Raw genomic sequence first — 15894 nt, forward strand, 5'->3', positions numbered from 1 at the left:
TCCTCCATGTGCTATGGTAACCATGTGTCTGATCAATTCCAAAATGTGCTTTCCCCTCTGTTGTCTCATGATGACATTTCTTGTCTTCTTGGTTTAACTATGGCCGAGACGTTGTGCACGATAAAGAAATGAAGATCATATCAATGACAACTTCTATCACTATCTATTTTTCCCGTTATATCCTTATAGGGCTTTGTGTTTGCTTCTACCTGCTACAGCTACATCACCAAGCTGTTACCTCATAACCTTTGGCGAGCGGTCGGCTTTAACAACGTGCATACGTGTACCAAAATATCACAACTAATTACAACTGGGTTAAAGGTACAAATTTTGTTTTGAAATATTCCTCAGATGTTGCCTTTGATAATATATAAGCGTGGACATCAGAGAGATGTAACAACTGGTTGTTGTTTATATGAGCAGTACCAACCAGGCAAACGTTTGTGTTTGCGTTACAACATTACTTTGTTGTACAAGAGCTGGAAGATAGACGAGAAGTTTACATGTACGTTGCGTCATTATTAATAAATCAGCTACATCACACTAGTTATGCTGTTTCTAAGTATCTAATCAAAATAAAGCAATGCAAGATCAGCTGGCCCGGTATCGATTTAAACAACAGAATTTAGCCAAAGTGTTTAGTTATTTTTTTTCACGAACGTCGATTATCATCTAGACAATACAAGGCTAGAAACATATCAAGGAATTTGTACACTAACATCTCTCAACTTTGTACTCGTGTGTATATACCTAAACGGCAGCAGTTACTGCAAGAAATTGCAGTGATAATGGCTTTGTGGCAAGGAGAGAACGCAGCCTACGGTAGAATCATGATGCCGCGATCTACGTCCGTCGTGTGTGTGTGTAAGCAAGGTCGTGCAATGCATCGGCATGCAGGCTTTGCAAGTGTTTCTTCTTGGCAAAAAAACAAAAACAAAACAGTAAAGTGTGTGCATCTGTGTGATGGAGTAATAAATCTTTAAGCGTGGTGCTTGGTGTTTATACCGTTAGATGCATTGTGCGTATGCAGGTCTTGAAACGCCGTGTATAGAGTTGTTGGGGTGGGTGATGTCTAGAAGGCTGACGGGAAAGTGTTAACGTGCTTGCCTAAGGTGTGTGTGGCTTCTGATTGAGAGTATGCCTGAAGGGTTGGAGCTTGAAACTTGGGAGCACTGTTGTTTAATGTTCTGTCAGGTTTTCAGTGCAAATGTGTTTTGTTAGTGTTTCTTTTTGTGGGATCTCTGAGTAGAGGTTACTGAAGAGTGAAGCAGGGGTAAGCTTTTTATTTCTACCTAAGAGGTAGATGGTTAGTTATTGAGTGGTTTGGGTAGGTGGAGGGTTTAGTGCTGTTGCGTGTAAAGTGCTGAGCATGGTGAGTAACACTGTATTAGCCTGACAGATGTTTGTTTCCATGTGCAGCTTTTTTCTGCAGCTGCCACGTAGACAGTGATTGTTATCGAAACAGCATTTTGTTTGACTGGCAAAATGAAGTTTTCGCGCAGAGCTACAATACGGCATTTATCAATATTCGTAAATGATACAGCATGAACCATTTGGATACTATTCTGCCCACAGGGAAAGTAGAGTTAAAAGTTCTGAATTTTCCAACATGTTACATATTTAATATAATTCACCTTGCAAAAGCTGTCAGTACATATGTGAATAATTCTGATTCACCATCTCATTTTAAACTTTTATTAGTGTTATGACGAGCTGTGACTTTAGGTAGACTTGAATGCCGTGGGAAGTCAATGAAACTTATAAAAAATCAATTTTGTAACGACCTATGTCACATCAATCCACTGTGGTGTCTAATAAAGACCCTTTGTGACCTCTGTTATCCTTTAGAAGCCCGTGGAAAGGTATCAGTATGATTCTTTTTCATACTCTACTTCCCGCGCTAAAGAAGTAACGTTTAAGAAGAGGTGACCGAGCCTTAAAGGGAAAATCCTCACTAGGCCCCCTTCTCTGTTCCTTCTTTTGGAAAAGTAAAACTAGAGGGGAGGAGTTCCAGCCCCCACGCTCCCACCTCTTTTGTTCGCCTTCTACGACACCCAGGGAACACATGGTAAGTATTCTTTCTCCCCTATCCCCAGGGATAATCTGTATGAAGTATCTCGTCTTATTTGATTGCGATTACAAGTGTCAGTAGTACAGGAAAAAATTCTCTCCAAGCCAACCACAGTAAATTAATTGAATGACGGAAAACCATGAACACTGGGCAGATGAAGGTAGAAAAAAACAGAAACAATGTCTGTCATCGGAAGATATACGGAACTATATCATTATATCAGAAGTTCTACTCACTTATGGTTGGGAGGGGGAGGGTGCCGGATTCCTGCTCCAGCGACACCAGGTCCCCAGCTCCGAAGAGGAAATGAGGCATGACGGCGAGGAGGCAGCCGAGGGCGGCGGCCAGCATACCCAGGGCCAGCCACCGAGGCCGGTGGCCCTGCCCGGCCAGGAATGTGATGTGTACGGCCAACACCAGCTGTACTACGTCGTTCCCCGTCGTCACCAAGCCTGCAGCACAGGTGGCAACAGGTTAGGATTACATGCTGATGGGATTCACGTGCTATAAGATCAAGTGTTTCCTTACTATAATTCCTGCCGACAAATTTTGACAATTCATCGGACTGACCAACAAGAAGGTAAAACTTCTATCATGTGTATTCCTTTACCTATAGCAACTCAACATGGCTCACCAGATATTTTGCTAGGGAGTCCGAAGCGCTTCTCGACCGTTGAGAGCGTAGCGTTGGCGTAGGTGTAGAACATCCCCTGCACCAGCGCCACCACACTCGAGATGACCAGGTAAGTGACGGGACTGGCCAGCCTCTGCAGCGCACCGCCTCTAAAGGCACCAAATCCGCACCTGAGGTAGTATGGGACACAGTGAGCTAGCAGGACGGCTGCCGCTACTGCTGACTAACATGTGTGAAGACCAAGATAGGAAAACTGGAAAAGTGAGAAAGGAACAAGGAAGCTAAGCCAACACCCGCTAGTTTGGAACGGAAAATGTGGGTCTTAATTGGGACAGGGTTACTTCTCCTTTCCCTTGCACAAAATACCCCTCCTTCAAGTGGAAGAATGAAATATTCTACCGTACCTGGTGTTATTTCCTGTAACTACGACTTCTGGTGGTGGGGGTTGAAACTATTAAAGTTTGTGGTGTTCAAATTCAAAATGTTTATTGACAATTACATCAAAAGGAGCTCGTTAGCCTGCTAACCAGCCTATCCACACACTCAAATTACATAAAAAAATAGACAAAAACTGTTTCCTAAAATCTGATGTTCATGAAACAATTTCATAATATCCCTAATCACATCTTCATTCAGAAAAAAAATGCATCACACCAATAATATTGTATCCCTAAAGGACCTAAAACGCGCAAAAGTTACATTCCATAATGTATGAGGGTTTACCTTCCCACAAAGTTTACAAGGAATGCCATCAGTTCCTTCAATATCTTGCCAATAATACATGTAACCTAAATGAAGTCTCACCACACATGCATCATAACTTACTGAAGCTTTACCATAAACAAAGTCTAAAGTTTCAGAATTTATAGTTTCATAACTACATAACTACTTAACCTTTACATTATCCACTTCCCACTGTTGACGTATTTCAACCATGTTGTTTAATTCTTTTAGTGTTCAGAACAGAATCATATTCAACTGCTTCACTACTATACCCTTGTTTAGCCAGTTCATCTGCCACATCATTCATGTATATACCACAAAGAGATGGAATCCACATAAACCTTGTATATACCACAAAGAGATGGAATCCACATAAACCTTGTATATACCACAGAGATGGAATCCACATAAACCTTGTATATACCACAGAGATGGAATCCACATAAACCTTGTATATACCACAAAGATATGGAACCACATAAACCTAACATCATATCCTAGTATTTCATATCATGTATACTTTTCGTAATGTCCTCACCCACAGCAGCTTTTGAATTCAATGCTGAAAGAGCACTTTGATTATCTACAAACCCATCCATCGACTTTTTCCTAGTAAGGGCATATTTGAAACCCACATATATAGCATAAAGTTCTGCCATAGTGCCAGAACTTGGTTCCAATTCTCTTAAGATATTCTTTCCTTTACACTTAAATTGTATTCATAGAATTCCCTTACAACAATACCACATCCAGCTCTATTTCCAAATACTAAACCATCACAGAATACATGAATTACATTTTCCTGAGATACTCAGCTAATTTCTCAATGAACAACTGGTTTAACTCATGAGGATTAGTCTTTTTTTTTTTTACCTCTCTAACTTATCCATTGTAAAGTTTGTGTTGTGTGTTGAAGGGCCTGCTCTACTCTCTTGTGTTACCAATTCCCAGAATCTCATGTCAAGTGTTGAAACTACTTACAAAACTCCTCTGATGTCAGGGTTTTAACATTCATTATAAACATTAATCTAGAAAACATCAAATCATTACGTTTGCTCCTGAAATTGCTCAACCTCCTCTGTTGTCAGGTGTTGAACGTACTGGACATTCTGTATTATGAACTATGGAAACCATCTGATCTTTTGAGGTAAATTTGAACGACACCATCTGGGTGCGTCTGGCAGCAGTTTCCCACCCCTTAGCAACAAGTGTCGCCCTAATGCTACTTACTGTGTGTCCTGGTCGGGACCCAGAATGTTCTCCACAAGTACTGGGGTGAGCAGGGGCTGCTCCGGCGTGGCCTCTCCCAGGTCACGTCTTCTACCAATGGCTTCTATTCCGGTACCCACATCCCCATCAGTCCCCGGTCTTAAGAAGCATAGCGTCAGGTCCACGTTAGCGTTCCCTGCATCACCACCATACTCGGCCCGGTCTCCGCTCGCCACTTTACCACAAGCCTCATCATCTTTGTCCTTGTTCGGTGTCATCTGTAGTGGAGAATAAGTGGCTGCAACAACATGTACAAAATTTGGTCCGGAAATGTGAATTTTAAAATATCAAAATCAGTGATATTCACAACGCTCATTTTGACATCAAGACCGAAAACAAAAGCATCTCACTTTTTTCTTTTATTTCAAACTCTTTACTTGTCTGAGCATGCAAGCACATAGACAAGTCAGGTCACTAATAGCATGGGTGAAGGGTACATAGTATGTGGTAGGTGTACAGTGAGTACAACACATGGACATAAAAAGGTAAACACATGAGCCCCAGAGGGTCCTTGTCACGTCACAAAGTGAGCAATGCCATAAATGACTTTGGCGTAATGAGAAAAATCATGGTAATTTTACTAATACAGATAGTCAAGGCTCGTCTGGGTAGGAGTACATTCTTGTTTCAATAAAAGCAGCAACTCGTCATTTAAGGCAAGTTATACAATACACATAAAAATATAAGAGAATTAGAACCATTTGCGTGGTAGCTGGGAGCGCTGACCACACGGCAATGCTGCCCACAATAATTGTGTAATTATTAGATTACTATAACTCGAATACCCTTCGTATTACGAGCACCAGGGTCTAGATTGGTCAAATCCCATCAAGCTCACATAGGCTTAGTAAAAAGTTTACTATTCACGATGCTCAAATAAGAACATAAGTGAGACAGTTTTACGTAATGACACAAAGAACATGCATCAAGCATGGAAAATCGGAGTAAACTAGTAAATTGCTTAGTTAAGTGTATCAACACTACTGGGCAGTCATCTAGCGCTTTCCTCAAGGCAGAAACAAGTAGTCTCAAGGGCAGCTCCTCTAGAGCGTCGCAGACATGCACTAGAACGATCTCGTCGTCTAATCCTGTTCGTTTAACCCGGGGAGAAGAGGGGACATCCGTTCGTAATAATCCCGGTGAATCATATCTTCCACTCTGGCTGCAGGTTGTGTTTACAGTGGTTCAATCCCTGTACGGGGTAACGAGCCAGTGATATGTCTACAGAGACACTCACGGCTTGCATTTCAAACAGGGTCCCAGCTCGGGAGAGTCCTAGAACGTGCTTAGGGCGTGCTTGACCCAGTAGGCGCGGTACGACGATGCGTGAAACGCGAGCACGGACCGAGATGACGTGGATGACGAGGGTCCATCGCTAGGCCACCGATACACTCACGCTCAGAGACCCGGCGGCAGCCCACTTACTCAAAATCCACAGATAAGGACATGTTACCAGCTGATGCTCACTTAAGTGAACTTTTAGCACCAAAGACCTGACAGCATAATACTGGCAGGCGAAGCCGTCTGTCAGTATTATGCTGTGCGGCAGGAACTAGTCTACTGTCTGTTTGACATGTCACTCGGTTAAGGGCATTAACAAGAACTCCCTTGCACTTGTGAATTAGGATGGTTAGTTACTATTAGCAGTTGTTTTAGGATGCGTGCCACGTTATTTCTGATACTGTGAGTAGCTTTCAATATTAAATGTAATAATATCCGCGGATCTATGCATGATAACTGACTAATGTTAGCAATGTTGCAACCATATAGATGGTAAGGTGTTCAAGTGAACGCGTGCATACGCACATCTATAATATTATATTGTGTGGGCTCCTGTCATTCCATTTAGATATTAGATGTAATGTTATCGGCCTTTCCTTAGCCTACAGGAACGTGAGTAATCACAGTATGCTTAGCAGTCCATTGGCCTAGTTGGATTATTAATTTCTTTATTAAGGGTTTTACTTAAACCATGGCTATGGGCCCTCATGGTAATCTCACTTGATCATCATCACTAACTCTCAAGTAATAATGCCGATGAGTAACTAGCTTTTTCTATATATAAATACTTATATATATATATTATATATATATATATATATATATATATATATATATATATATATATATATATATATATATACTCTGATGCTGTCTCCCGCGTTTGCGAGGTAGCGCAAGGAAACAAACGAAAGTATGGCCAACCCATCCACATACACATGTTTATACATAAGCGCCCACAGACGCACATATACATACCGATACATTTCAACGTATACATACATATACATACACAGACATATACATATATACACAAGTACATATTCATACATGATACATTCATCCATCCTCGTCGCCACCCCGCCACACATGAAATGACACTTCCCCCCCTACCCCGCGTGCGTACGAGGTACCGCTAAGAAAAGACAACAAAGGCCACATTCGTTCACACTCAGTCTCTAGCTGTCATATATATGTATATATATATATATATATATATATATATATATATATATATACTTCTTATCCCTGGGGATAGGGGAGAAAGAATACTTCCCACGTATTCCCTGCGTGTCGTAGAAGGCGACTAAAAGGGAAGGGAGCGGGGGGCTGGAAATCCTCCCCTTTCGTTTCTTTTTTTAATTTTCCAAAAGAAGGGACAGAGAAGGGGGCCAGGTGAGGAAATTCCCTCAAAGGTCCAGTCCTCTGTTCTTAACGCTACCTCGCTAATGCGGGAAATGGCGAATAGTATGAAAAAAAAAATATATATACTTCTACTGTATGATCATCAATATAGTGAATCGTCTGGTCGACCATCGTCATGTGGTGGTACAAGTTAGATAGTCACTTCTTAACACTATATCAACCTCTGGAGTGAGTTATCTCTCACAAGGAGTTAAGTGTGGCGGAACCCTATGCCCCCTTTATAAAATCTGATATAACTAGTGACATGATTATCTTAGCATGATAAGGCATGCGACACTTCACTCGTCTTAGATATATGGCGGTCTCCACCTGCAGTTGGTAACACCGCCAGGACTGTATCAACAGTTGCCGGAAGATAGAGGTGAGTACGCCCTTATCTTGGACCTTCTTCCTCGAAAGGCACCCACCGTACCTTGCGATTGTACAGTACAGTCTCATAGATACACGAGCTCCACATGAGGTCCTAGAGTCATTAATAACAATAATATATATATATATATATATATATATATATATATATATATATATATATATATATATATATATATATATATATTATATATATATATATATATATATATATATATATATATATATATATATATATATACGTTGATATATGTGCGTGTATGGGCGTTTATGTGTGTGTGAATATATATACACATATTTCTTTCTTTCATACTATTCGCTGTTTCCCGCATTAGCGAGGAAGCGTTAAGAACAGAGGAGTGGGCCTTTGAGGGAATATCCTCACCTGGCCCCCTTCTGTTCCTTTTTTTGGAAAAAAAAAGAAAAACAAGAATACTTCCCACGTATTCCCTGCGTGTCGTAGAAGGCGACTAAAAGGGAAGGGAGAGGGGGACTGGAAATCCTCTCCTTTTTTTTTCCAAAAAAAAAAATTTCCATACACACACACACACACACACTCATATATATATATATATATATATATATATATATATATATATATTTTTTTTTTTTTTTTTTTTCTTTTTTTTGCTTTGTCGCTGTCTCCCGCGTTTGCGAGGTAGCGCAAGGAAACAGACGAAAGAAATGGCCCAACCCACCCCCATACACATGTATATACATACGTCCACACACGCAAATATACATACCTACACAGCTTTCCATGGTTTACCCCAGACGCTTCACATGCCCTGATTCAATCCACTGACAGCACGTCAACCCCGGTATGCCACATCGATCCAATTCACTCTATTCCTTGCCCTCCTTTCACCCTCCTGCATGTTCAGGCCCCGATCACACAAAATCTTTTTCACTCCATCTTTCCACCTCCAATCTGGTCTCCCACTTCTCCTCGTTCCCTCCACCTCCGACACATATATCCTCTTGGTCAATCTTTCCTCACTCATTCTCTCCATGTGCCCAATCCATTTCAAAACACCCTCTTCTGCTCTCTCAACCACGCTCTTTTTATTTCCACACATCTCTCTTACCCTTACGTTACTTACTCGATCAAACCACCTCACACCACACATTGTCCTCAAACATCTCATTTCCAGCACATCCATCCTCCTGCGCACAACTCTATCCATAGCCCACGCCTCGCAACCATACAACATTGTTGGAACCACTATTCCTTCAAACATACCCATTTTTGCTTTCCGAGATAATGTTCTCGACTTCCACACATTCTTCAAGGCTCCCAGAATTTTCGCCCCCTCCCCCACCCTATGATCCACTTCCGCTTCCATGGTTCCATCCGCTGCCAGATCCACTCCCAGATATCTAAAACACTTTACTTCCTCCAGTTTTTCTCCATTCAAACTCACCTCCCAATTGACTTGACCCTCAACCCTACTGTACCTAATAACCTTGCTCTTATTCACATTTACTCTTAATTTTCTTCTTTCACACACTTTACCAGTCACCAGCGTCTGCAGTTTCTCACATGAATCAGCCACCAGCGCTGTATCATCAGCGAACAACAACTGACTCACTTCCCAAGCTCTCTCATCCCCAACAGACTTCATACTTGCCCCTCTTTCCAAAACTCTTGCATTTACCTCCCTAACAACCCCATCCATAAACATAGCCTCAGCCAGGTACCCATTTTATCGACCAACCTCAAAGGAGTAGATGAACAGCTGGTCTGACTGTGGACCGACTGCCGCAGCCAGAATTCGAACCTATGCCCTCGAACCCGGCCGGCCCGTGAATGCATTTCCCACCTCAAACAATGGCTTCATTTCCACATATTTCATTAGGATATCATGTATAAATAATGTAGCAAACTACAGATTTCCACTGAAAGCCAAACCTCAGACTATTCCATAGTTTACCCTGACCACTTAATAAGTCCTGGTTTAACCCACTGACAAAACGTTGCCCTCTATATAACACATCGTTCCAGTTCCTTCTATCTCGTGCATGTCTTACGCTCATCTCACCGTTCAGGCCCCAGTACCCCCAGATCCTCCTTCACTCCATCCTTTCCTCTCCTTTTCTGTCATCTCCTCGCCCTTGCTCCTTCCACTTCACATATAGATCCTCTTAGCCCGTCTTTCTTCACTCATCCTCTCCATAAGTCCGTACCACGTCATTACATCCTGGTGGGCCCTCTCAGTCAGACTGTGCTTCGTACCACACCTCTCTCAAACAGTCAGTCTTTATATGATAATCCTACCTCATGCTACTTATAATCATTTGGCATATAAATTCCGACAAATCCACCCTATTCCTTTCTTTTACGCTCGAGGCACAAGCCTTTGCATACAAGCAACACTGTCAGTAATAATAAAATACAAGTAATAAAATACATTCCCATCTCTGCCTTTCCACTTCTTCCACACGCTTCTTAATGCACCTAGGACTTTTCCTCCCTGCCAACCTTTCACTCACTCAAAACCCCTGTGGTTCTAGCTACTGCCACGTCCACGCCCAGATACCTAAAGCACTTCATTTTGTGCAGCTCCTCCTGACTTAAATTACACCTCAAACCAGCGTTTCCCATCTCCTGATGTACCTCTCTGTCAATCCCGTTATACGCCTTTTCTTGATCCATGAACGCCATATACTCTTTCGCCAAGTACTACTTTTCCTACAGTCACAATGCTCCTCACCGGTCAAATGCTCAGTGCACCTCAATCACCACTCTCCTATAAACCATATAAGGCATACCTAAGACTTCTGTATTTAGAACATGTTTTTGTCCATCTTGCTATCATATGAGGGCATTATACACACACACTTAGACAGTGCCGTGGCACCTTACCTTGTGCCATACAAACCAGACCTTAAGACCCTCTTTCATGAGCACTGTAGTGTCATCCACGACTGCTGTTTTACTACACTTCTTTCGTAACTTTCTCTTTACTTTCTGCTGCATTCTATTGGATTCCCTTTTGTAGCGGTTAGCGTTCCTATCCGTAAAGCGCTCACGGGCCGCCCAGGGTTGAGAACATAGATTCGAAACCTGGTTGCGACAGTCGGTCAACAGTCAACCCAGCTGTCTCAGCTAACATCGAAAAAAAAAAAAAAACCTTCCCTGCAGATACAGGAGAAACACCTCCCTTTTACAGAAGTGGTCCAACTTCTTTTTTCTATCATTCACTACCCTTCTTATACATCCTCATCCCACCTTCTACATGCTACACATCTCACCTACACATTTAAGCATCGCTTCTTTTAAATAGCTTCCACTTCCCTTGTTTCATATACTCTCATCCTACGCCATTCACCATTCAACCACTCTTGGTATCTCAAGGCTACAAGCCACTTTTTCCAAGTTCCCTCAGTTCACCTCTTCCTTCACACATAAATCGTTTACTTTCCTCCTAAACCCACCACCGTATTTCACATTTGCCTTCACAAAGGTATGATCAAACACTCCACCTGCCTCCCCTTCCATGATGTCCCCGCACGACACCATATCTTACGTTTCTCAAGGACGTAGGGTACGGCGAGGCGTACCTAGTGAGGACCCAGTAGCTCGACAGGTATCGAAGGGTTCGGATCTAGCAAGGTAGAGCCGTTCCTGAGGATCAATACCTCTGGGCTACAGGAGCGGACCCACTGCGATACACCCACCTATGAAATGACTGGCGGTGAACGTTACCCTAAAACCTAAATGGAAATTAGCCTATCCGAACGTATGAGAAAAGATGCCCGTAATAGTGGGATGTGCGAGTACAACTCGCGCAAAGAAATACGAGGAATAAACATGGCAGACTTACGTAAGAAGCGATCCAGTTTTGTGATTTAGTTAGATATATATACGGAAGGCGGGAAGTTTAAAGTACCTACAAGCTTTTTAAAAGTACGGTCGTTAATGAAGAGGGAAAGGCAGCATCAGGCTAGGCTAGGTGGCTAAATAATGAATTACTATGAAGACATGAAGGGATGGATACTGTATCGTAAGAGATGAAGGTCACAAGCAGGATGATTACTACAGCACTAGGGAAGGTTAGCGTGAGGTAGTCTGCGAATGTTAAATTCCTCGGAAGAGCTAAAGAATAGGATGACAACGGCAAACCAGCTCAAGTTACACGATCCGACTGTCATGTGTCAGATTTGGCGATGAGAGGATGTCGCAGCAACAGAACAGAAGCGCGAGCCGTTACCGAGTTATCACAAGAGACAACGATGGTATTCCTGAGCGACAGATAACAGCGTGTGTGTGAAAGAAGCAGAGCAGCAGAGGTAGATACACACACACAGAAAAGTAAACCACATTCTTTACCGGGTTGTTAAGCTGTAAACATTTTTGTTTGACCGTAAGCAAATATTGGGATGGTGGCCACTGCTCATAGGGACGAAAAAATGTGCATATATATATATATATATATATATATATATATATATATATATATATATATATATATATATATATATATATAATGCAATGAATGCACATTTCCACGGAACATACAATACCCTCAAGCAGCATAATCTAATCCTCTATCATTTGTGTGGACACTGGATATGCTAGTAAATGGATTCACGGGCGGCCACATAGCCTTAATCGCTAACAAACTTAGGTTCTATAAATGTGCCAAGCGGCTCCAATCATGCTACCACAAGATACTGAGGGATGAGAGGGACTGGGAAGTGTCAGTAGCTGTTCGCCGATGATACAGCTATGGTGGCTGATTCGAGTGAGAAACTGCAGAAGTTAGTGACATTTTGGGAAAGTGTGCGAAATGAGAGTTTACCAAATGGCTTCGTCTCTTCGATGTATATCAACTGACTTATATTTCTCTCTTTGAGTCTCCCCTGATGATGTGATTATTACACGAAAGTGCACTTGGGAACTTTTCGTGTTTCATTTTCCCCGTGGACTCATAGGAATATATATATATATATATATATATATATATATATATATATATATATATATATATATATATATATATATATACTAGAAAAATGAAGCACCGTTTCATTTTCCTAGTGGTTTTATGCATACACTAAATTATCCGCACTTATGCTCATACCTCACCTGCGTCCTTAAAACCCAAGGTAAATCATACCTCAAACGTGCCAGAAAGAACTGGAGCAGATCCACTTTGTAAACATGAACCACTGGCACGACAACGATCTCAATGACCCTTGGGCGTAGGTGAACTTGCCATCTACGTTAAGCCCAAGGAGAACCGAGTAGCTACATAGAACTGCGTATTATACCAGACAGAACTTTCCAACTGTAAATTTTGCGTATATTAATTTTATCGGTGTATCCCTTACCTTTATCGAGCCTAACATGTCACATGTCACGGCTTTTACGTATGAATCCCTCGGCGATAAGGTAAACATTTCTTGCCAGTTACGTTTCCGACTTACAATACCTGTTTTTAGTAATCAAACCTGTTCGGTAGCTCCTAAAAAAAAATGTAAACACATCAATTCCTTGGGCATTTGTTTACTTACAGCCCAAGTACTTGTAATACTAAACAAAAAAGAAAAAGCGAAAAATCAATCCAAGAGCGGAAATGAACGTTCGGTATGGCTGATTCGTTGATGATTACGGTAACACATGACTAACCCGGACAAAAACGTGGGCGGCACATTCTTCACAGATTTAGAGATGACCCCTGTGACCCCGTCCATGTGTAACGAACAATTCTGATTAAGTGAGACTCGTTATGGCCTTGATATACTACAGATTCATAGATTGTAAGTTAAATTACACCAACACATTTATTCTGTTAGAGCCACTGGCTGAACGTCCATGCTGATCGATATGAGCCAAGTCGTGTTGTCTTAATGTATCGTCAGTATGAGTACGATTGTCTCGCACATCATTATTTGGACAACAATCGTTTGAGAGATGGGAGATCCGTTTCTTAGTGTTCGAATGCATAAGGCCGTAGTGGTTAAAAGTAACCCTACGGCACGACGTGCCCAAGACAACAAGAGCTTTCACGGAATGTTCAACCACTTGAAAGTTATGCATATCGCCACACCATTCATGGGTATAAGAGCACACCAATACAACACAGGTAAAGACCTACCGTCTACATCAGTAGCAGACGAGGAGTAGAGGCTGCACCAGTGAGGCCTGATGTTATAAATGATCCCGCAGATGTTACCACAGTACATATGATATTTTGCGAGGCAGACTCTCAATGTTTATACCTAACCGGTCGTACAAAAGGAGAAAAGTTCTAAATAATTGTATTTTCAGATGGCAAAATAAGCCCCACATAAATCATAAGTCAAGTATTACGAGCGTGAAATATTAAGTAAACTGAAATCTGTATAGTAGAACAGGTTGCACCCACCAGTGGAGCTGGTAACGTTGCAGAGAGCGGGACCACGTGGTGGTTAGCTGCCAGGCGTCGCCGGGGAAACTGCCAAAACGTGCGTGATGATGCAATGTGTTACCTGATTCTGCTGATCACAAAACTGTCACTGGAGGATGAATGATTATTTGATGACCTGACAAATCACAGTCCATTTCTAGATATAACTGGAAACCATCAGGTACGTAAAACATTGTCAGATCGATGTTGATATACTAATCGCGTGAAACTGTATCACAAGTGGAAATGCTGAGGTGCGAGAAACAGTTGAGTAAAAGGTTGCTGAGCAACGAGTTACACCCTCTGGAGGGATCGCTGAGCCACGCGCAACATCCTCTGAATGATTTGATTGACCATTTTGTTGATTATTTAAAGGCTAGAGCTAGTTATTCAGCACTTTAACAAAAATTGAAAAAAAACATTCATACAATTTGTAAATTCTTAAATTAAAATGGTTCAGATATTTTGACAAAGACGTTGACAGCATTTCATTAATACATGACAGTAATATTGCGATTGTTGGTCTGTGCATGTCACCGTAGAACTTGTTTAATGATTCCTGTTGAAATAGGATGGCCATTCTTTACTTTAGCACGTTCCTTTATCTGTTGTAATTTATAATCATTTAGGGCGTTTCAAGTCACATCTAATACTCATTTATTGTTCTTGAATTCATTGCGAGGCCAAACTTTCGCATATGGTCTCTGAAGGTAAATTCTTTAGCCTCATCATTTGTCGTTTTATTAATGGTACCACCATCTTCAAGACTTGGACAGAATTTGTAACTTTTGCGACAATTGGACTTTACAATCCAGTCTTGAGAAGATGCAGAATGGCATAGTGTGAGATGGCATGGGTGCACTCTGGGAATTTGATTAAATTGTACATTTCTGTTTAGGAGATTGCTCAGTTAAGTGCAGCCTGAGAACCACAAAGCTCAGCAGTAAATATGTCAGACTCTCTTGGTAGTTTAGTTATACGAGATTCTTCAACACTACCTACGGCAGCATGTAACTGCTGCCTCCCCTTCTCCCACATCGTAGATCAGTTCTGCAAAATACTCTTTCCATTTCCTTTCACCTCCATCTGATTCAGCAATCTCCCTTCTTTACTTGTCACATCAGCATTTCTACTCTTACACTCACTTCTTTCCTTTTTCACCTCCTTCCAGTAGTTTTTTTTATCTCAAAACCTTTCACTTGACTTTCATCCAAAATCTTCATCTACTTTCTTTGCTTTCCTCTGTCAGCTTCTTTACTTTTCACTTACATATTTGTAACCTTTGTTGAACTTCCTTTGGCACATTCCTATTGAGCTATTCACCATATGACTTTTTCTTCTCTTTCACAGCATTTCTAATCTCTTCTGTCCACCATGCATTGCCCTTTTTATTCCTGTATCTCACTACCTTGTATCCAACTACTGATTCTACAACCTTTACTAGAATTTCTCTAAACATTTGAAACACTTCATTTACCCATTACTGCATTCCTACATTCACTGCACTTCCATCTAACTTTTCAGTTGCCTTCCTTTCAAACTCCTCCATGTATTTTTCCCAATTCATCTTCTTGCTTGCCAACACTTTTACCTCTCCGTTCTTCCTTACACCATACCTCCACTTCTCCCTAATCCTCATCTCCACAAGAACTGCAAAATGGTGAGATGCTCCAAAATATCTTCTCACAACTCTAGCACCCAGCACAGCCTTTCTCAATCTTTCATCC

General features: G+C 41.5%; 1 protein-coding gene across 1 annotated transcript in view; it reads right to left on the minus strand.

Annotated features, from left to right (window-relative positions):
- LOC139759455 (solute carrier organic anion transporter family member 4C1-like) overlaps nt 1-13966 on the minus strand; it is a 74828-nt gene extending 60862 nt beyond the window's left edge. The window contains exons 1-4 of the mRNA XM_071681602.1: nt 13877-13966; nt 4659-4915; nt 2706-2875; nt 2308-2523 (exon numbers count right to left, since the gene is read on the minus strand). Of these exons, the coding sequence (XP_071537703.1) occupies nt 2308-2523; nt 2706-2875; nt 4659-4915 (643 nt within the window). The 5' untranslated portion in view covers nt 13877-13966. The remainder of the gene's footprint in view (nt 1-2307; nt 2524-2705; nt 2876-4658; nt 4916-13876) is intronic.
- Nucleotides 13967-15894: the final 1928 nt, after the last annotated feature.

The sequence above is a fragment of the Panulirus ornatus genome, chromosome 33, assembly GCF_036320965.1.
Source record: "Panulirus ornatus isolate Po-2019 chromosome 33, ASM3632096v1, whole genome shotgun sequence".
NCBI classification, from domain to species: domain Eukaryota; kingdom Metazoa; phylum Arthropoda; class Malacostraca; order Decapoda; family Palinuridae; genus Panulirus; species Panulirus ornatus.